We start from the raw sequence: 22,797 nt of genomic DNA, 5'->3' as shown, positions 1-22,797 counted from the left end.
AGGGAATCCAAGACTAGAGGACAAAGGGTTAAGTTGAGAGGGGAAGGTTTCAAGGTGACCCAAGAGTAAGTTTTCAACACGTAGGGTGTGGGTACATAGAACAAGCTAAGTTCAGAGAAATTTAACATCGAAGTACATATATGTCACTATATACAACCCTGAGATTCATTTTCTTGCAGCCATACTCAATAAATCCATCATTGATTAACAACCACAATAGAATCAATAAAAGACTGCAGCAATTTGGGCATTCAACCAGAGTAAGTGGTAATTAAAAGGTATTTGGACAGGTACAAGGATAGGAAACGTTTATCGGGATATAGGCCAAACACAGACAAATAGGACTAGCTCAGATAGGCAATTTGGTGGAGTTGGGCCAAAGGGTGTTTCGCTCCTGTTTTGCTCTCTGTATCTATGACTCTATGTGTCATTGATATCCATAACAACCACTGTACATCTCTATTTTAGCCATTTAACCTTATGAGGTTCTTCCATGCTCTGACAATTCAATAATTGTCTACATGCTACTTAAATGACATTATAAACCTTTACCACTTCCACAGGCAGAGTTTTCTAGATTCCAACCAGCTTCCATGTGTAATCTCCTCTATGCCCTCTCATATTTACCTTAAACCTAAATCCTCTTGTTCTTGATAACCACATCATGAAAAAAAGATTTTTCTATCTAATCTATCAACCTCATAACTTCATAACTCTCTATCAAGTCACCCACCCCTCTCCCTCCTCCACTCCAGAGGGAGCAGATTAGGCTTATCCGGTCCCTCCTTATAACTTCAATCCAGGCAACATCCTGGTGAATCTCCTCTTCTTCCTATAGTGCGGTGAACAGAACTACACACAGCTAGTTTGGTGGGAAAGGGATCATGTTCAGGAGATTGGCAGAACTCATCTCTAAGCCCTAGTTTTCATTAAAAAGAGAGTTTTTCTTTCAAGAAGTATGTAGTGTGCATAAGCATAGTGTCCTCAGAGAGAGCTTCCAAAGAACACATTTTCATTTTACATAAGGAATTGACACTGGTTGAACTTCTTTTGTAAAGTGAATGGTACAACACCTTAAATAGCCAACAAATGAATGGCAGAACATTGCTGGTTCATTGCTGGGATCTCAGACTGAATCAATCATCAAGGAGATGCTTCCCTTTACTCCCCAAGTGGCAACGAGGGACAACAAAGTAATTGCAAATCTCCATGCAGAAAATGATCAGTTTTAAGCTGTAATAATGGGTTAAATATATTTCTTTTATTAAGCCATTGTGAAGAACACTCTGTAACACTTAACCACACAGAGTAACATTGACAAGAAGGAAGTATGCTCACAGAGAAATAGAACATAGAACCTTAAGCCTTCAGTCTGCATCAAACATCAACCGCTAACCCTAGATGAATCTCCTCTTTAATCTTCTCATATTGTCATTACTGTTTCCCCAATTTCTACCACTCATCCACACATCAGGGGCAGTTTGCAGTGACTAATTAACCTGCCAGCCTGCATGTGGGAGCAAACCAAAGCATCATGGGGAATGGGTATGGTCACAGAACATGCAAACTCCACACAGACAACACTTGAGTTCGGGTCTCTGGCACTGTGAGGCAGTGGTTTTAGCGGCTGGGCCTCTCAGCTGCCCAGTAGTTAAGGGAAACATCAGCCAGTGGTTCACTGAACAGCTGGTGCAGTGATGCAGCGGTCAAAGGTCAAAGGTCTGGCATTGTCTGAATGGAGTTTGCGTGCTTCCTCATAATCCCCATAACCATATGGAGTTTTTCCAGGTGCTCTGGTTTCTTCCGACATCCTGAAGATGTGCGGGTTGGCAGATTAACTGGCCGCTGTGAATTGCATGGGGGCGTTAATGGGGATAAAAGAAGGAAAGTAGTATTAGTGTAGATGAAGGTTGTTGGATGGTGCACACACAATGGGCTGAAGGGCCTCTTTCTATGCCGGATGATTCAGCCTAACCAGCAGAACCATCTTTCTATTTATTTAACACAAGCTTCCAGCTAATATTGTGAAATATTGGCCAAATTCCTACTTGTAAATTTCAACCTCATATTACATTCTTGGTAAATTTCATGCCTGGCAAATCTACAATGCATGCTAAGCACTAAATAAGCTCCTCCAGATATGGTCTAAGCATCGCTTTGTACAACTGTAGCACGAATTTAGTGCACATCTATCCTCATCCCTTCCATAAGTCCCTTCTGCTGCAACTGGGTGAACAGCCTTCTCCCATTCCAGGACATCAACCTTGCAAAGGAGTTTCCCTTGCTGGAGGAGAATGTCAGAGGGACATTACAAATGGATGAATGGAAAACAGATATGGAGTAACACAACAGTAGTTCAGTCGCAATGCATAGCTCAGAATTTAAAATGATCAAGATAGATAGAGAATGAGATACCTCAGTCATGGGATTAAGTAATGAATAAATAGAATAGGGAAGTATTTTGAGTGTTTTGAATTCAAATCAAGAGAAATGGTAAAACTAGGAACTAAAAGGTGAAAACGGATGTTAACACAAAATGACTAAGCTATCTTCTTTAACCCATTTGATGGGGTAGTGGAGCCTTCTCTGTGAAACATTGACCTAATTTCATTTCCAAGGCTGCTTACCAAAATTAAAATCAGGAAGTTCAGCATCTTGGATGAGGTGAGGGACTGGTCTTTGTGAATGTTTAAAGATCTCCTGGGCCACTAACACATTGTGGGTCAGTCAGAGAAACTTGTGTACAAGCCAGGTGAGCTGGTTTGTACATTACAACAAACTAGGCTTTGAAAGCACGCCATTGACTCAGAAGTGCTTTGAGACAACTTTAAGCTATGAAAGGTATCATAGAGTCAGAGAGTCATAGAAAACTACAGTACAGAAAAAGGCTTTCAGCCCATTTAGTTGCTGCTGAACAATTTAAATTGCCTAGTCCCATCAACCTGCACCCAAAAGTCCACACCCATAGACCCTCTAGTGGTAGTCCCACCCAAACCTCAGTGGAAGAAGCCTGCTTGCATTGACCCTATCTATACCCCTTAGTGCCCCACCATTCACTGTGTAAGACCTACCCTGGCTGGCCCGACTGAAGTGTAATACCTCACGCTTGTCTGCGTTAAATTCTGTCTGCCATTTTTCAGCTCGTGTGGGACCTTGTCAAATGCTTTGTCTTCATCAACTTTTCCTGGTAAACTTGCCTTCCTTGAAAAACTCTAAGATTGGTTAGACATGACCTACCACACCCAAAGCCATACTGACTATCCCTAATCAGTCCATATAGATCCAAATATTCATATATCCAGTCCCTTAGAATACTTACCAGCTACTTTCCCACTACTGGTGGCAGGCTCACTGACATAATTTCCTGGTTTATTTTTGGAGCTTTTCTTAAACAACAGAACGACATTAGCCATCCTCCTACCCTCTGGTATCTCATCTGTTCTAAGGATGATTTAAATACCTCTGACTGAGTCCCTACAAGTGCCTTCCACAGGCTCTGGGGATTTATCCACCCTAATTTGCTTCAAGAAAGCAAATACCTCCTCCTCTGTAATCTGTAGTGTACAGGGTCTATAACCTCACTTCTGTGTCCATCTCCTGAGTAAGTAGAGATTTAAAAAATCCATTTAAGATCTCCTCATCTCTTTTAGGTTCCACATATGGATTTCCATTCTGATCTTCCAGAGTACTAATTTTGTCCCTTGCATTCCTTTTGCTGTTAACATACCTGTGGAACCCCTCAGGATTCTCCTTCACCTTGTCTGCTAGAGCAGCCTCATGCCTTCTTTTAACCCTCTTGATTTCTCTGAGTGTCCTCTTGCATCTCATTTGTTCCTTTCTGCCTATACCTGTTATGCACCATTTTTTTCTTAACCGGGGCCTCAATATCTCTTGAAAACTAAAGATTCCTAAACTGGTTATTATTTGCCTTTTACTCTGACAGACACATATAAGCTTTCTACTCTCAAAATTTCACTCTTGAAGATCTCCCACTTACATCTTTGCCAGAAAACAGCCTGCCCCAATCCACATTTACTAGATTCTTTGGATACCATCAAAGTTGTGTGAATCTAATTAAACACATTTTCCCACCTCAGAGTCTCCAGTAATATCCTGGAGGTATTAATTTATCAGCTGTTCCAGCATCTAAAGTGACATGGTAGTGCCAAATATAGTGTATGTTTAGAACAAAGTCACAGTACTTAATATCCCTTGGTTTCCAACTTCATACTTGGCATTTTTGAGTTGGGTATGAACTTGTTTAACCAGTTTTACTTTTTACTCTCTTACTTTGTGTAAAATGATGAGGGAAAGATAATATAATCTGTCCTATTTAAGCTGACAAACAGGAAGGGTTTTGAGACCAATTCTATTAGCAAATGCAAAGCAATTGCCATAAGCTCACAGATCCTGTCAACATCCTTCCAAACTTATTCGTCGTGTGAGGATAAGGGCCTTGAAAACTACCTAAAGACAAGATTAATATTTGATCAATTTAAGGTAGAATAAGTTTGTATTCCTCAGTGAGCAGTGGAAAAGGAGAAAGGAGTTGTTTAACAACCTTAACTAAACAATATGTAGAGGAATCTCACTACAAGTATACAGTATGTGCAGGGCAGAAATGGGAGAATTCAAGACCCAACTTCAGTGATTTGCCAGAAGGAGTAGGCTGAATATCTGCCTGGGGTTATTAATCCTGGCAAGTTGTCTGGGATCCCCCAGGATTAAAGATCCATTGTACTCTGTGACTTTACCATATTACTAAATTGGATAGATTCGGAATGGAGCGGGCAGCTCAAAACTGGGTTAACATGGAAGGCCAGCAGTAGTAGATAAGTACATGTCCACACACTATAACCCTGTGGCCTGGCAGGAGACTCATGAGCTCTCTTCTGTCTACACCTAGGTAAAGCAGCCAATATAATCAAAGACCCTACCCACCATGACGTCCCTCTCTTCTTACCCCTCCCCTTGGGCAGAAGATACAAAAGCCTGAAAGCTTGTAGCACCAGGCTGAAGAGCAGTTATCAAATAGTCCCCTTGTACAATACAATGTACAGGCAGATCTCGCAATCTACCTCATCATGAAGTGCACTTTATAGTCTGCCTGCACTGCACTTTCTTTAATACTTTCTTCTGTTATTACTTATCCCTTGTACATCTTTTTTGAGTCATAGTTTAATAATCACAGAAAATCGTCCAGCCCAAGACAAGTCTTTGACAAAGTTACCAATGAATCTGCTTCCCTTTCACTACAGGCAAGGCAGAAGACATCTAACTCTCTTTGTAAAATTTATGTTAAATCTACCTCAGCCACCCTTTAACATGACATATTTCAAATTACAACTAGCTACTAAGTTAACGAGAGAGAAAAAAGCACTTTCCAATTGGATTTTTTGCCCTTTATATTTAAACTGTGTCATCTGTATCCCAACCCTTCAACCGGTAAAAAAGGTTTCAAGGAAATAAATTATGTCTTGAGGTAATGTTTGGAAAAAAAAAACATAATGAGCTACTTGATGATAATATTTGCAATGGAAAATTTTGGCTGAAGGTGTTTTGAATATTATATTTATGGGAAAGGCTCCAACCAGGAAGCAGTCTCTGAATTAAATCAGTAACATCAGAAGTTTAGCGCTCCTGTTTATGTCTAACGCTGGCCTTGATGCAGACTGATAGACTGCTGTTTATTGATGTTTTATTTGATATCTATTCATTAGATGCAATTACTGTTGCATTTCATGGACCGGACTACATGATCACAGTGTATAGGGTCATCTAGTTGAACAGCACAGAAATGGGTCCTTCAACCCACCATCTTCCTGTCAACCTTCTTTCTGAATTCTTACACAGCTGCAGAAGAATATTCTGCATTTGATTATTACTGTTTCCAGCTCTGCTCTACTTAAATGATGATCAAGACACCACTGTGTTTGAATTGGATTAGAGATTTTAAGGATTGAGGGGTACCCAGAAGAAGTTAAATGAAACAGAATGGGGAGAATGTTCTACAACCATAAATTCCAGCTTCGTGGAGATGTTATCAGTCCCTATGCTATAGATTCTGTCGTCCTATGTAACCTATGTTTGATGCTTCTTGGGAAAGGTACATGCTATCTTTTACACACCCTTCAATTCCAAGTAGAGATTATAGAGGTCGCTTTGCACTTTTCCCCAGACTGTCAATAGGCTGAACTGTTGCACTATAACCCATTGGAATTATGGTGCTGGACAGTTTGAAATGTTTGGAACATCTCACAGCTTCCAAGGATAGTCTGGAAACTACAAACACACCCCATATTTATTGCTTTTAGGCTTCATTAACATTGCTTTTTATTGGTGTACTACATTTGAATAAATTTCTGTTCTGTTTGGCACAAGAGCCAATGTAATCATATTGTGCAAACACGAGGAAATCTGCAGATGCTGGAAATTCAAACAGCAACACAAAAAATGCTGGTAGAACACCGCAGGCCAGGCAGCATCTATAGGGAGAAGCGCTGTCGACATTTCGGGCCGAGACCCTTCGTCAGGACTAATCAAAAGGAAAGATAGTAAGAGATTTGAAAGTAGTGGGGGGAGGGGGAAATGTGAAATGATAGGAGAAGACCGGAGGGGGTGGGATGAAGCTATGAGCTGGAAAGGTGATTGGCGAAAGTGATACAGAGCTGGAGAAGGGAAAGGATCATGGGACAGCAGGCCTTGAAGAAAGAAAGGGTGAGGGGGGAACACCAGAGGGAGATGGAGATCAGGCAAACAACTAAATATGTGAGGGATGGGGTAAGAAGGGAAGGAGGGGCATTAACGGAAGTTAGAGAAGTCAATGCTCATGCCATCAGGTTGGAGGCTACCCAGCCGGTATATAAGGTGTTGTTCCTCCAACCTGAGTTTGGATTCATTTTGACAGTCGAGGAGGCCATGGATAGACATATCAGAATGGGAATGGGACGTGGAATTAAAATGTGTGGCCACTGGGAGATCCTGCTTTTTCTGGCGGACCGAGCGTAGGTGCTCAGCGATACAGTCTCCCAGTCTGTGTCGGGTCATGGAACTGTATAGTGCAGTATGTGGCTCCCTAGCCTACAATGTCCACATCAGCTTCTTTCCCAATCTAAACTAATCCCATTTGCCAGCAAACAGGTCCACATACTTCTATATTTTGACTATTCAAGCACCTGTCGTAGGTGTGGTGATTACATAAGGACCCACCACCTCCTTTGGTAGTGTGATCCAGATGACAGTCACTCTTTTAAAAAATCTTTGTGCTCAAATCCCCTTTTCTAAAACACTTTCTTCTCATCTTTGCCCTCTTCTTTTCAATACCCCTACCTGGTGAAGGCAGCTGGAAGAACTCTGGGGTTAGGCAGCATCTGTGGAGCTGAAAGGTGTAAGTTGATGTTTGGTCAAGACCCTGCATCAGGCCTGAGAATGAACACCTCATTAATACCTCCTCGTGCAACTGAGGAGGTATTTTTGGAATGCAGAGGGGGTTCCAAACAACTGAGAACAAATGCAAGTCAATAACTATGGAGCTGAAGTTTATGAATACCATGACGCCAGCTGAACTGTAGGGTCTCGTTCATTGCCTCACTTACTCCAAAAAGCAAAAAGCAACCTGCCCACTCTAGTATTCTGCGAGATACCTCTAGGACCCCCACTTGCACACCCCAGTCAGTTTGGACAGGCAATGATTTCTCGTCCACAATCTCCATCTGCACAGGTGCACCACAAGGCTGTGGGTTTACCTCCCTGTTCTCCTCACTTTATGCATATGACTGTGAGGCCAAGCACTGCTCCAGTTCCATCGTGAAGCTTGCCGACAACACTACTGATGTAGGACAAATTAAAGGTCATGATGAATCAACTATATAGGAGGGAGATTGAAAATCTGGCTGAGTGGTGCCACAACAACAAACTCTCAGTCAATGTCAGCAAGACCAAAAAGCTTATTATTGACTATAGGAAGTCCTTCAGACAGTCGTCATCAGAGGTGGAGAGGGTCAGCAACTTCCTTAGAAATTTGCGGAAATTTGGCATGTCATCTCAATGACACTTTTGACTGTATTAAAAGAAGAAACTGGAGTAAAGGTGTATAAAAGATTGAGTAGGAAGTTCCAGGGCTCATGAGTCAATGCGACTGAAGACATGCCTATCAATAGCTCAACAATGAAAATAGGGATAGTCAAGTGGCTAGAGTTGGTGGATGCAGAAATCTTTTAGGGATGCAGACTGAAGAAGCTTACAGAGTTAGAGAGCGGCAAGGCTCCGGAGGGGGCTCCAAACAACTGAGAACAAATGCAAGTCAATAACTATGGAGCTGAAGTTTATGAATACCATGATGCCAGTTGAACTGTAGAGTCTTGTTTATTGCCTCACTTACTCCAAAAAGCAACCTGCCCACTCCAGTATTCTGCGACATACCTCTAGGACCTTGTTCCCTGTCAGGATTCGCTGTCAGGATTCACCCATTTCCTCTGTGGACACTTGTTCCATCAGAGTCTGTTAAACCCTTTCAACAACAAAGCAATTTGAAACAGGCATGGTAATGGATCAAGTTTAGACATTACTTACTGTGCTTTTTCCCATTTGCTTTGTGGCTCTGGTGTTCTTTACCTTGACAATCTACAAACATACAGATATTATTGGGAAGAGTTTTAACTTTTATTCATTTGTTTATCAACTAACTCAAACCTAATCGCTGCTAATGTGAAGTCAATGAGCCAGATGTCATCTCGTCTATAGAGTCATATAGTAAGATGACACAGAAACAGGACCTTTAGACCTTTTGGAATCTCATGTGGATAGGGTGCTGAAGAAATCTTTTGGTCTGCTGGCCTTTATAAATCAGAGCATTGAGTATAGGAGTTGGGATGTAATGTTAAAATTGTACAAGGCATTGGTGAGGGCAAATTTGGAGTATTGTGTACAGTTCTGATCACCGAATTATAGGAAAGATATCAACAAAATAGAGAGAGTACAGAGAAGATTTACTAGAGTGTTACCTGGGTTTCAGCACCTAAGTTACAGAGAAAGGTTGACCAAGTTAGGTCTTTATTCTTTGGAGCGTAGAAGGTTGAGGGGGGACTTGATAGAGGTATTTAAAATTCTGAGGGGGATAGATAGAGTTGACATGGGTAGGCTTTTTCCATTGGGAGTAGGGGAGATTCAAACAAGAGGACATGAGTTGAGACTTAGGGGGCAAAAGTTTAGGGGTAACATGAGGGGGAATTTCTTTACTCAGAGAGTGGTAGCTGTGTGGAACGAGCTTCCAGTAGAATTGGTAGAGGCAGGTTCGATTTCGTCATTTAAAAAAAAATTGGTTAGGTATATGGACAGGTAAGGAATGGAGGGTTACGGGCTGAGTGCAGGTAGGTGGGACTAGGTGAGAGTAAGCGTTCGGCACGGACTAGAAGGACCGAGATGGCCTGTTTCCGTGCTGTAATTGTTATACAGTTATATGGTTTAGCTCAACTGGCCCATGCCAACCAAATGTTCAACCAACCAAGTCCCATTTGCTTATATCCTTCTCATCCTTCCCTATCCATTGAATTGAACTGAATTGAATGATCTTTATTGTCATTATACACAGGTACAATGAAACTCTGTTTGGCTTCCTCTCAGGCAATCAAACATAGCGGTAGATAAAAACAAGATAACTCACTCTCGGCATCCATGTAGCCATTTAAGTACATCGTAAATGTTGCTGAGTTATAGCATGAACACTGCTGGAAATCTGGACTCAACTTTATGCATGCCATTGCTTAGCAACATCGGAACAAGGTCTGGGGGGTGAGGGCTGCTTGTTGTCAAACAATGGGGGAGCTTCACAGAGGTACGTTAAGTGGATATTCTTCAGAGGAACTTAAAATGATGACTCTTCACCATTTCTTTCCCCCATCACAACAGGTTCTTTGTGAGGTCAAAGTTCCACTCCTTCCCACCCACCACCCTACCACAAGGAACAACCCCCCCCACTTGCCTTCTGTCAGGAAGCACATGATCTTCTTTGACCCCACTCGCTCCCCCACCCACACACCACCCTTTAGCTCCTTCTCACCAACTTCATGGCAGTCTATAATGCCAGCTGGGCACGTCTGCCCTTTAAGCCAGGACCAACCGGCCTTGCCCACTTTGATTTAGAAGCCACGTCACCCTCCTGAAATGCCATTACCTGGAGTGTCCTGGGTGATAGACTTCAAAGCAAGCGCTGCTCCGCCCACCTCTCTCTCGTCAGTAAGTTCTGAAGCAATGAGAATACCAGACTAGAGGTCAGGGCCTAGGCTTCCAGTGTAGAGAGCTGGAGATAAAATCCACTCTCCGTTGTTACTTTCACACATCCATCTTTCTTCTTGCCATTTTAGCAGTGAGTTAATTCAACACAGACTTGACAAGTCATTGGGGCAAAATGAGATCCTGTTCTATTCTATATCTGCTTACAGACTTCTATAGAGACACAAAACACAGCAGATGCAGGAATCTAAAGCGAAACACAAAATGAAGGAGGAACTCAGCCAGTCTGGCAGTGGAGGGAACTTCACTATTGACATTTTAGATGGAAACCCCTCATCAGTTGCAAACCACTCCATTTTCTCCACAGATGCTGCCTGACCTGACTCACTGAAAACTGCCAGCATTTTGTTTGTTGCTATGGATTTCTGGTAAGACTTGGCAGTTTCTATGGGGTCAACCAAAGGTGTTATTGTCTTTATAACTGTGGTTTTTTTTATGAAACGGAAGGAGCTGGACTTGGTGCAGATCGTGCTGCTGCCTGCGACAGAGAGGCTTCAGCGAAGTCGCCACACGAAGACAGTTTGCAGTGTAACAGCGAAAGGTCATCTGAGTTGCTCTTGTGATCGCAAGACCCTGTTGGACATCGTTTATGTGAGGTGCTGCAAGTCTGATTCACTGTTTATTGGCAGCTTGCAGGGGCAGACGGTGGGGGAACTGGGCCTCCAGTGTGGTATTGCCCTGTGTACAGCCACCCAGGAGAGAGGCATCAGAGTGAGCATGCTCCACCGGAGGCGGTGTGGCGTGGCGTCTGAGCTGGCAAGCTGGAGTCAGAGCTGCCCCAAGTGTTCGCTTGGCAGAGGACAAGCTTCATTGGTTTCAATTGCAGATTATTTCAACATTCATGGACTCAGGGTCTTGTTTAATGTGGACTGTATTTTACCGATAATATGTGCTTGCTGTCTCATATTTGTGATAGGTGCCTTGTGCTGTGTGACTGTTGGTGATGTGTTTTACACCTTGCCCCAGAGTAATACTGTTTCCTTTGGCTGTATTCGTGGGTATTCTGGTGTGGTTCAATGACAATTACACTTGAACTAGTTGGGCATAGTGTGGCAATGTCTGTAATCATGAATCATCTTCACTACAATTCAGCTGATCAGTCAAAGTGTGACATTTCCTACAATATGGAAAAAGACTATTTGGCCTATCAGATGCATGGCTGCTCCCAGTAGTCTTGTTCCCCCACTGGATCTCCCTCTAGCCCTGAAGCTTTTTCTCTCCCTCACATGCCTATTAACTCTCCTTCAGCCAAATTACCTGCATTCAGGGTAGTTTAGAGTGGTGAATTGACCTATCAACCAGTGTATTTTTGTGAGCATCCAGGAGGAATTTGACGTGGTTGCAGGGAAAGTGTGCAAACTCCACATAGACAAAGCCTGGGGTTGGGATTAAAGCTGGATTCCTGGAACTGTGAGATGGCTAAACTTCACATGGTGCTACCTAATGATACAATCACAGCAGAAAGTTTACAAGTAGGCAGACTCGAAGCGTAACCTATGCCAATTTACCTCTGAATACACGACGTCACTATGCAGCATAACACTGCTTCGTATTTTAAAAGCAAGTCATGATCAGGTTACGAGCTTGGGGAAGACGTAAAGAATTAAACAAGTTAAAGTGGCAGTATAATATACAGTTGTGCAAGACTTTGGCTCAGCAATAACTTGAATATTTTGCCCATTTGGGGTGTTGACACATAATGGAGGCAGATCAAACCTAGGCTTGAACATTAGAGGCTCAGGGATGACCTGATAGAAATTTATATAGTTATGAGAGACAAAGATGGGGTAGATAAAATTTTTTCCCAGGGGGGAAATGGCAAGTATGACAGTGCATAGCTTTAGAGTGAGAGGGGAGATTTCAGATGCGATTTAGACAAATTTTTCATATGGAAAGTGGTGGGTGTCTGCCTGGAAAATGCCATCAGGAGTGGTAGTGAAAGCAGATAAGATAATTACATTTCAGAGGCTTCTTATTGACTACAGCTAAGCATTCAACATTACAATCCCCTCAAAACTAATCAATATACTCCAAGGTTTGTATGTAGAGATATATACAGTATGTACTTTGATAATAAATTTACTTTGAACTTTGAACAGTACACAGACAGGCAGGGAATGAAGGGATAGTGGCCACGGGAAGGCTGATTGCTTTAGTTTTGCATTACGATTGGCACAGACATCCAGGAGCAAAATCAAACCAGTCTGACTGACAAGGTGTGGGAACTGGAGATGGAGCTAGATGTGCTCAGGATCATCTGGGAGGCTGAAAACCTCATCGATGAGACTCTTACTGAGGAGGTCATACCCAGAGTGCAGGCTTCGGATAGTAGATGGGTGAACATCAGGAGACGAAAGGGGAGTGCAAGGTTCTTATGTGGTCATTCCACTCAGCAGCGAGTATACCCCTTTGGGTACTGCTGGATGGAGGGTGGGGGGAGCCATTGAAATGACCTATCAGGTTACAGCCAGGCCGGTAGCACTATGGCCAGCACAGAGCAATAATAATAGGAGACTCGATAATTTAGGAAGATAGTTGGGATACAAATTGATGCACTGTGTAGTGAGACTGAGGAAGGACAGACAGATGATAGGGCAAAATCGCAGTCAGTGGGATGATTTCAGGTGTAACACGGCGGCAAAATCATAAACGGTGATGAATATAGGATTAAAGATGTTATATTTGAATGAACACAGTATGTAGATTAAAGTAGATATAGCACAGTCGGAGATTTTTAGGTATGATGTTGTGGGCATTGCTGAGTTGTGGCTGAACGAAGGTCATAGTTGGGAGCTTAACATCCGGGAATACGCATTGTATCGAAAGGGCAGGCAGGAAGGCAGAAGGGATGGTGCGGCTCTGTTGGTAAAAAATGAAATCAAATCCTTAGAGAGAAGTGACGTAGGATCAGGAGGTGTGGGTAGAATCCTTGTGGGAAGAGCAAAGAAGCTGCAAGGGTAAAAGACCCTGGTAGGAGTTACATACGGGCCTCCAACAGCACCTAGGATGTGGGATATAAATTACAATGGGAGATTAAAAAAGGCATGTAATAAGACCAATGTTACAATTGTCATGGGGGATTTCCATATGCAGGTAGATTGGGAAATCAGGTTGGTGCTGGAATCCAAGTGAGGCAATTTGTAGGATACCTACGGAGATAGCTTTTTTGAACATCTTGTGGTTGTGCTCACTAGGGGAAGGCAATTCTGGATTGAGGGTAGTATAATGAACCAAATTTGTTTAGGTAGCTTAAAGTGAGTGAATGTTTAGGAGATATTAATCATAATATGGTAGAATTCAACCTGTAGTTTGAGAGGGAGAAGATAAGTTCAGGTGTATGAGGGGAATAAAGGGAATTACCGAGGCATGAGAGAGGAGCTGGTAAAAGTACTTTGGAAGGAGACATTAGCAGGGATGATGCCAAAACAGCAATGGCTGGAGTTTCAGGGGGCAACTTGGAAGGTGCAGGATAGATACATCCCAAAGATGAAGAAGTATTCTAAAGGGATGATTAATCAGCTATGACTGACAAGGGAAGTCAAAGACAGGGCAAAAGGAAAGGAGAAGGCATAAAATATAACAAAAATTAGTGGGAAGTTAGAGGATTGGGAAGCTTTTAAAAACCAACAGAAGGCAACTAAGAAGCCATAAGAAGAGAAAGATGAAATATGAAGGTAAGCTAGCCAATAATACAAAATACCCAAAAGTTTTTCAGATGCTGTATATAAAGAGAGGTGAGAATGGATATTGGACGGCTGAAAAATGATGCTAGCAAGGTAGTAATGGAGGAAATAAGAAATCCAGATGAATTTAATAAATATTTTGCATCAGCCTTCATTGTGGAAGACACTAGCAGCAAAGCAGAAACTTGAGATTGTTAGGGGGCAGAAGTGAGTGTAGTTGCTGCTACAATGGAGGATGTGCTTGGGAAGCTGAAGATATGTTTCTTAAATATAATGTTGGAAAATGCATGGTCATGCACTTTGATAGTAGAAATAAATGTGCAGACTATTTTCTAAATGGGGAAAAAAATCCAAAAATCTGAGGTGCAAAAAGACTTAGGAATCGTTCTGCAGAACACCCTAAAGCTAACTTGCAGGTTGAGTTGGTGGTGAGGAAGGCAAATGCAATGTTAGCATTCATTTCAAGACAACTAGAATACAAGAGCAGGGATGTGATGCTGAGACTTTATAAGGCATTGATGAGGTCTCACCTTGAGTATTGTGAAAGGTTTTGGACTCCTCATCTAAGAAAAGTTATGCTTGCATTGGAGAGGGTTCAGAGGAGGTTCGCAAGGATGAATCCAGAAGTGAAAGGGTTATCATATGAGGAACTGGGTCTGTACTCACTGGAATTCAGAAGGATGAAGGGGGATCTCATTGAAACCTTTTGAATATTGAAAGGCCTAGACAGAGTAGATGTGGAAAGGGTGTTTCCCATGGTGGGGGTCTAGGACAAGAGGGCACAGCCTCAGGATAGAGCAACACCCATTTAAATCAGAGATGCAGAGATATTTCTTTAGCCAGAGGGTGGTGAATTTGTGGAATTTGTTATCACAGGCAGCTCTGGAGGCCAGGTCATTGGGTATATTTAAGGCAGAGTTTGATAGGTTCTTGATTGGCCATGGCATCAAAGGTTAATGGGGAGAGTGCTGTGGTGTGAGGCTGAGGAAGGGGTAAATAGGATCAGCCATGATTGAATGGTAGAGCAGACCCGATAGACAAATGGGCTAATTCTGTTCCTATGTCATATGGTCTTACGGTCTAAAGGTTAACTTGCAGGTTGAGCTAGTGGTAAGGAAGGCAAATACAATGTCAACATTCATTTTGAGAGGACTAGAATATCAGAAAAAATGCAATGTTGAAGCATTTTCTAGGATTGGTCAGATGCACTTAGAGTGTTGTGAGCAATTATGGGCCCCTCATCTCAGAAAGGGTATGATGATATTGGAGAGTGTCCCGAGGAAGTTCATGAGAATGATTCTGGGAATGAAAGGGTTAATGCATAATGCGTCTGGGCCTCTACTCACTGGAGTTTAGAAGAATAAGGGGAGATCTCATTGAAACCTATTGAATACTTGATAGAGTGGATGTGGAGAGCATGTTTTCTAAGAAGGTGAGTATCTGACCAAAGGGCACAGCCTCAGAATAGCGGGATGTCCAATTAGGACAGAGATAAGGAGGAATTTCTTTAACCTGGGGGTGTTTGATCTGTAAAATTCATTTCCATGGACAGCTGTGGAGGTCAAATCATTGAGTATATTTAAAGCGCAGTTTGATGGGTTCTTGATCAGTCAGGATGTCAAAGGTTATGGGGAGAAGGCAGAAGAATGGGGTTGAGAGGGATAATAAATGAGCCATGATTGAATGGTGGAGCAGACTTGATGGGTCAAATCCTGTTCCTATGTGTTATGGGTTGACAATCCTTTCCTTGCTCTCTACTGTTTCGTGTTCTCTTTCCTATGTTCTACATTCTGTGTTGCTTGTTCGGTCCCTTATAACACCTGGTAGGATTAGCAGAAGCTGGATATTCTTCAGTTTTGATAGGAAGCCAATCGGAAAGGGACCATTGTTGGCCATGAGATAATTAACCACAGCCAACTGAATGGTTGTCAACAGCTCTGTAAAAGTGAACTGGGAAATATGGTTCATAAAAATAGTCCAGAGCAAATACAAGGCTATTTTCAAACATCCTTCAAAAGAAGGTGTGAATGACATGTCCTGTTGCTATCGAGGAGGGAATGGAAGTTTCTTGGTTCAATAAACTTACTGACGTTAGTTCCATGTATGATCTTTGAGTAAGCCTTATCAGCAAGTGTGTTAAGATCCCTGGTAGGCACTTAAGGGGATTTCTTTGGGGTATGGAGGAGATCAGTCAAGTGATAGAGGGGTTGTCGATTTCTGCAGTGTTGTTTAGGTCAGGGTATCAAAGGACATGGTGAGAAAACAGGTGTATGGGATTGAGCGGGTTCACCCATGATGGAATGACAGAGAAGACTCGATGGGCTGAATGGCCTAATTCTGCTCCTATGTCATATGGTCGTATGGTTTTATAGTTAACAGGAACTGACTGCCTTATCAATTTAGGAGCCCATGGTATAATAAGAAAATTCCTAATGTGGTTACAGCATTGCCTGATTGTAGGAGGTCGTGAGTAGGAATAAAAAGATCCTTTTCTGATTGGCTGCCGATGACTAGTGGTGATCCACAGGGGCTGGTGTTGGGACCACTTCTTTCTATGCTGTATATCAATGATTTAGATGATGGAATAGATGGCTTTGTTGCGAAGTTTGCAGATGATATGAAGATTGGTGGAGGGGCAGGTAGTGTTGAGGAAACAGGTAGGCTGCAGAAGGACTAAGTCAAATTAGGAGAATGGGCAAGAAAGTGGCAAATGAAAAACAATGTTGGAAAATGCATGGTCATGCACTTTGGTACTAGAAATAAATGTGTGGGCTATTTTCTAAACGGGAAGAAAACCCAGGAACCTCAGATGCAGAGGGACTTGAGTGTTCTTGTGCTGAGCACCCTGAAAATTAACCTGCAGGTTGAGTCAGTGGTGAGGAAGGCAAATGCCATGATAGCATTCATTTCGAGAGGTCTAGAATACAAGAGCGAGGATGTGATGCTGAGGCTTTATAAGGCATTGGTGAGGCTTCATCTTGAGTATTGTGAACAGTTTTGGGCCCCTCATCTTAGAAAAGATGAGCTGGCATTGGAGAGGGTCCAGAGGAGGTTCACAAGGATAATTCCAGGAATGAAAGGGTTATCATACGAGGAACGTTTGATGGCTCTGGGTCTGTACTCACTGGAATTCAGAAGAATGAGGAGCTATCTCATTGAAAACTTTCGAATGTTGAAAGGCCTAGACAGAGTAGATGTGGGGAAAATGTTTCCCATGGTGGGAGAGTCCAGGACAAGAGGGCACAGCCTCAGGATAGAGGAGGGCCCTTTCAAAATAGATGCCAAGAAATTTCTTTAGCCGAAGAGTGGTGAATTTGTTGCCACGTGCAGCCGTGGAGGTCGGGTCATTGGGTGTATTTAAGACCGAGATTGATAGGTTCTTGATTGGACATGTCATTAAAGGTTACGGGGAGAAGGCTGGGAACTGGGGTTGAGGAGGAGGAAAAAAAAAGGGATCAGCCATGACTGAATGGCAGAGCAGACTCGATAGGCCCTTATGTCTAATGGTCTTAAGAGCCTCAGCATGAAGGATTCAAGTACTGTGAATATTCACCCAAAAACAAAACTCTGCATAAAATTAATTGCTGGAGCATTTCAATGAATCAGACACCATCTGTGGAGGCAAAGTGATAGCAGTTTTTCAGTTGAGATCCTGAATCAAGACTGAGAGTGCAAAGAAGGGAGGGAGGGATGAGGTTGCATGTGGAACCGGTGGGGGGGGGGGGGCAGGCGGAATGGGCCGGTGGATCCAGAGAACTCAGCACTGGTTCTATATACATTGAGGAGGCACCTGGGATTGTGCAGATTATTTTTGTTAATGAAGCAATAGTTGGGTGTAGGTGGGGAGGGGGATTGTGTGGGTGGTGTGGAGGGTTTGAGTGGGGAAGGACACTGTTTGGGCATGGAGAGGGATGAATGTGGGTGAAGAAGAGGGTACATGTGTAGAAGGATATGTGTTGGGGGGAGAGATCAGTCTGTTGGGATTGAAAGTTTGTCTTATGCATTCTGGATTTATATGGCTACAGTGTAGAATTAGGTGACACTTGTTTTTTGATTGATAGGTTTTTGTGGTTTAATAAAGCTGTGAAATTTACTATTGTAATGAGACTCCATTACGCTATCGATTGAATGAATGGGCAAGTACTTACCAAATGATTGTGATTTAAGTACGTCATTCACTGGGAACACCATATCAGTGATAAAGGAACCTAAGAGTAAAGGTACAAAATTATTCACCAAGGCTGACGACGCATACTGTCATCTTCAAGTTTTCATGATGTCTATAAAAATGATTGTTTGGTCTTCTAACATGATTAAAATCTTCAATTACTTTCTACAATATTCCAGGCAAAAAGTATAACTACACTATAGAAATCCATCATCTCTCCTGAGTATGATACATTATGACTGAAATATAAAGGGAATATTATTATTCAGTTGGATTGGGTTGGTATTAATCCCATTTCAGCTGCAGCCTAGTTTAGAATTACTGACAAGCAAACTCATGCCAAATATTTCACTTTCTGAGTCACTCTATTTACTTTGAGCAACACACACAAAAGGCAGGAGGAAGTCAGCAGGCCAGACTGTATCTATGGAAATGAACAAACAGTCAGTGTTTTGGGCCGAGACCCTTCCTCAGGACTGAAAAGGAAGGGGGTAGATGAAGGAGGACTAGCTCAAAGTTAATTGGTGTACCAAGGTGGGTGGAAAGGAGAATAAGGAATCTGATAAGAGAGGAGAGTAGGCTATGGGAGAAGGGGAAGATGGAGGTACATGCAGGGGGGTTGATAGGTTGGTGAGAAGACATAGGAGGTCAGAGTGGGGAATGGAAGAAGAGGGAAGGGGAAGGGGAAAAAAAGTGGAAGGAGAAATTGATATTCATGTCATCAGGTTGGAGGCCACCCATTGGAAAATGAGGTATTGCTCCTTCAATCTGAGAGTGGTTTCATCATGGCAAAAAAGTAGGCCATGGGCCAAAATGTCAAAATGGGAAAGGGAGAGGAATTAAAATGGTTACCCTCCAGAAAATCTGGCTTTTGGCTGATGGAGCGGAGGTGCTCGACAAAGTGGTACACCAATTAACATTGGGTCTCACCAATGTATAGGAAACCGCATTGGGAGCACCAGACATATTAGAGAACCCAACAGATTCTCAGGTGATGTGTTGTCTCACCTGGATGGAGGTGAGAGAGGAGGTGAATGGGCAGGTGTAGCATTTCTGTCATATGCAGATGTGGGCTAGGAGGGACATTAACGGAGAGGGACAAATGAACAAGAGAATCATGGAAGGAGTGATACCTGTGGAAAGTAGAGAGCAGGGTGAGGTAAAGATGTGTTTGGTGGCAGCATTCCATTGAAAATGCAGGAATTATGGAGAATGATGAGTTGGATGTGGAGTCTCATGGGTTGATAAGTGAGGACGTGAGGAACCCTATCCCTGTTAGGGCATCGGGAAGATGGAGTGAGCACGGATATCTGAGAAACAGGAGATGCGGGTGAGGGCAGCTTCAATGGTGAAAGAAGGAAAACCCCATTCTTTGAGGAAGAAAGACCTCTCTGATGCCCTGGAAAGGAAAGCCTCACCTTGGGAACAGATGCAGCGGAGATGAAGGAACTGGCTTTGTTGAGTGTTAACTTATTGCTTGGAAAGAGCAAAAGAATGTTCAGATTTTCTTACCCTGCTTGTTAGGTCTAGTCTGCCAGAGAGTTTACCACATTGAGCAACTTATTACACAGACCAGGAAGCTTAATGTGCTCATAGTTACTCCCAATAAGAGTCATTTAGCCTCTCCCTGTTGTAGATAGAACCTCCTGTACAACCTTTGGCTGCCTTTACCCCTACTGGAAACTAACTGGCATCTCTCTAGTTCCCATTTCTGATAATGATCGGAGACTTGAAACATTGGCTGTTTTATTTTCCACAGATACTCTCTGACCTGCTGACTCCTTTCCAGCCTAAAGTTTTGTTTTTCTGATTTTCATAAGAATTGTATCACTTAGGCACTTTATCCTGACTAGGAGCTGAGGTCATTCACTTTTTTCCTATTCTTGAATGACTGGAGACCTCTCAGGCTCAATTTGGAGGCAGCACATCTCAGGCACCCTCGATTTTCAGTGTAAAATCATTTACTTTCCTACCCAGAGTAAAATACTGCAACCAGCTACCAGAATCAGTTCCATGAAATGGCTGCTGTCTCAGAGACCCCACACACTGCTCAGCTGAAGATACCCAACTGGAAAGCGATCTTGAATAGGTGGTGCTTTCTGCAGGAGGACGATTCAGCTGATCTGTGGTAGTATGGAAGGGGACCAACTCAACAAAGTTCCTAATACAGAATGGACAAAGGCTGCCCTGATATCGGTGAGAAACAGGCAATAACCTTTACTGACATTATTCATTTCAGAAAATAAATCACTCAGTCAATCATCAACAAAATCAACCATTGAAAAGATGTGCAGGTTAGTAAATGGTAGAAACGCTATGTTGGCGATACCTGAGGGCTACCCCCACATACATCTTTGGAACGTATATGTCATTGACACAAATGATGCATTTCACTATACGGTATGATATTTTGATGTGCGTGTAACAAATAAAGTTAATCTTTAATCTTCTTAATAACTAAAGAACCCACCCACTGAAGAGTTCTCTCTTCTTGCCCCTCCCATTGGGCAAGTCCTGGTCCTGGACTCTTCCATGTTACTATTGTACAAAACATTGCAGAAGATATAAAGGGCTCAAGAACCACTGTTATAAGACTATTAATATGATAAACTGGACTCTTAATCTTCCTCATATGGCCTTGCACCTTATTGCTAACCTGCTCTGGACTTTCCCTGTTCTGTTATTGTTTTTCTCTTGTTTGACCTCAATGTACTGATGTGATGAATTGATCTGTATGGATATCATGCCAAAGTTTTTCACTCTACCTCAGTCCATGTGACAAGAATAAACCGAGTCACCAGTTTACTCCCTCCCCACTGATGAGCTGAAAGCTCTCACTGCTGAAAGTAGCTGGGGCCTGGTAATTATGGAAAGTTTGCAGAATATCCAAGACCCGTCACCCTTACTCCAGGACTGGTCTGATGTGAGGTTCATTTATTGCATGCTGGCATGGATGAGTGGCTGTATTCTCTCTACAGTGGATCCTGCGTATAAGAGGATGATACTTGCCTCTCTGTTCTACCATTAATGGCTGCCCCATTGGTTGCAGGAACTTATTGCTCCACTTGAGGCTCTCGAGGCTGCTGAAGAGAAGTGGACCCAGAGGTCCGGTCACATGGTTGAAGATCTCGAAGGACATGGAGCACAGCTGCTCTCCGGTAATGTCAAAGTCGTGAAAGCGAATGCAGTTGGCATCCAGCTGGTTGGCATCCAAGGTGTGCTGGAGCCATTCCCACACGTGGTACTTGGTCCATAGGTGGGGAGGTGTCTGTAGCCAGGAGCCTCCGGAATAGCCACCTGGAGCTGGAGGACACAAGAGGAATGAAGATGTTAGGTCAGATTTCAGAATACGTGAAGCACATGTCCTCAGCTTCTGATTCCCTGCCATTTTGATTCCCCATCCCACTTCCACTCTGTCCTCTCTATTGGTGGCCTCCTGCACTGTTACAGTGCAGTCTCGAGGAACAGCCCCTCCACCATTTGTGCATGTTCCAGCCTGTAGAACTCAGTACTGAGACACACAGACAGCTTCGAGTTATAGTCGTGTAGCACTGAAAGAGACCGTTCGGTCCAACTGATACATACTGTAAAAGATTCCCTTCTAAGCTTTGACCATTTGCCTATATTTGGCCCATGTCCCTGTAACCCAGGGGTTCCTAAAACAGTGGGTGGGGGGGGGGGGGTCACAGACTCCTTGGTTAATGGTAGGGATCCCTGGCATAAAAAAGATTGGGAACCTATCCTATCCATGTACCTGTCCAAGTACTTTTCAATTGCAATTAATGTACCTACCTTAACCACTCTCTTGTGGTGATGGTGGTGACCTCTTGCTGCCCTTCTGCAGTGCTCCTCAGGGGAGGGAGTGCAGGACTGAGGTCCAGTGATGACGAAGGAACACTGGAGCAGAATGCAGCTTGCCGAGTTCTTGCAGGTAGTGGAGTTCCCTAGCACACCGGCCCTTGACCCCCTTGGTAGAGGACAATGGCTTCGGAGGTACTGTCAACACTACACCTTGCAGTGTAGCTTCTGCAGCCACTGGGGCAGCTGTTGGAGTAAATGAATGCACCAGGTGACGGAATGGCTGACAGCCCTCTGGGTTGTTTTGCCCTGCACATAGACTTCTCATCTTTCTTTATCATGAAGAAGAAAGCCATTCAGCCTATTGAATTTATGCCAGCCCTCAGAACAATCACATGACTCTCATTTCACAACCACCCCCCCCCTCACCCCGTCCTTCCTTCCTTGCGCCTATCCTCTCCCACATGCCCATCAGCTGCGTATTGGTTCTCCTTCCACCCAGCTATGCATAAAGGCCAATGATCTTCACAGCCCACGTATCTCTGCGATGCACGAGGAAGTCCCAGCACCCAGGGGAAATGTGTAAGGGAGCAAGGTGAACTTGCAAACTCTGCATGGTTCTGGATAGTGTCAAGCTTCCCTGACATAGTTAGTGTGGCTCTGATGCAGGGACTGGTGTTTTCAGAAGCCGACATACTTGTTGCTGGATACCCAGCCTCTGAACACATGGGCGTCTCTTTGTCAGGTGTGCTTGATGCTGTTTCAGGAATTCCTTTCCTTGACTTAATAATAGTGATAATATGCTGAGTCAAGAACTGTTCTCCTGTGGAACACCATTGCCATTGCTGAGTGATGTTT

General features: G+C 43.2%; 1 protein-coding gene across 1 annotated transcript in view; it reads right to left on the bottom strand.

The window, feature by feature from the left end:
• ehf (ets homologous factor) overlaps positions 1 to 22,797 on the bottom strand; it is a gene marked incomplete at its 5' end in the record, with an annotated part of 146,751 nt that overhangs the window by 11,377 nt on the left and 112,577 nt on the right. Inside the window, 4 exons of the mRNA XM_059974009.1 lie at positions 8,572 to 8,622; positions 10,172 to 10,240; positions 18,122 to 18,181; positions 21,151 to 21,444. Of these exons, the coding sequence (XP_059829992.1) occupies positions 8,572 to 8,622; positions 10,172 to 10,240; positions 18,122 to 18,181; positions 21,151 to 21,444 (474 nt within the window). The remainder of the gene's footprint in view (positions 1 to 8,571; positions 8,623 to 10,171; positions 10,241 to 18,121; positions 18,182 to 21,150; positions 21,445 to 22,797) is intronic.

Source organism: Hypanus sabinus, chromosome 7 (genome assembly GCF_030144855.1).
Source record: "Hypanus sabinus isolate sHypSab1 chromosome 7, sHypSab1.hap1, whole genome shotgun sequence".
In the NCBI taxonomy this organism is placed as follows: domain Eukaryota; kingdom Metazoa; phylum Chordata; class Chondrichthyes; order Myliobatiformes; family Dasyatidae; genus Hypanus; species Hypanus sabinus.
Note: the sequence above shows the minus strand (reverse complement) of the source record. Positions and strands in the feature narration are given on the sequence as shown.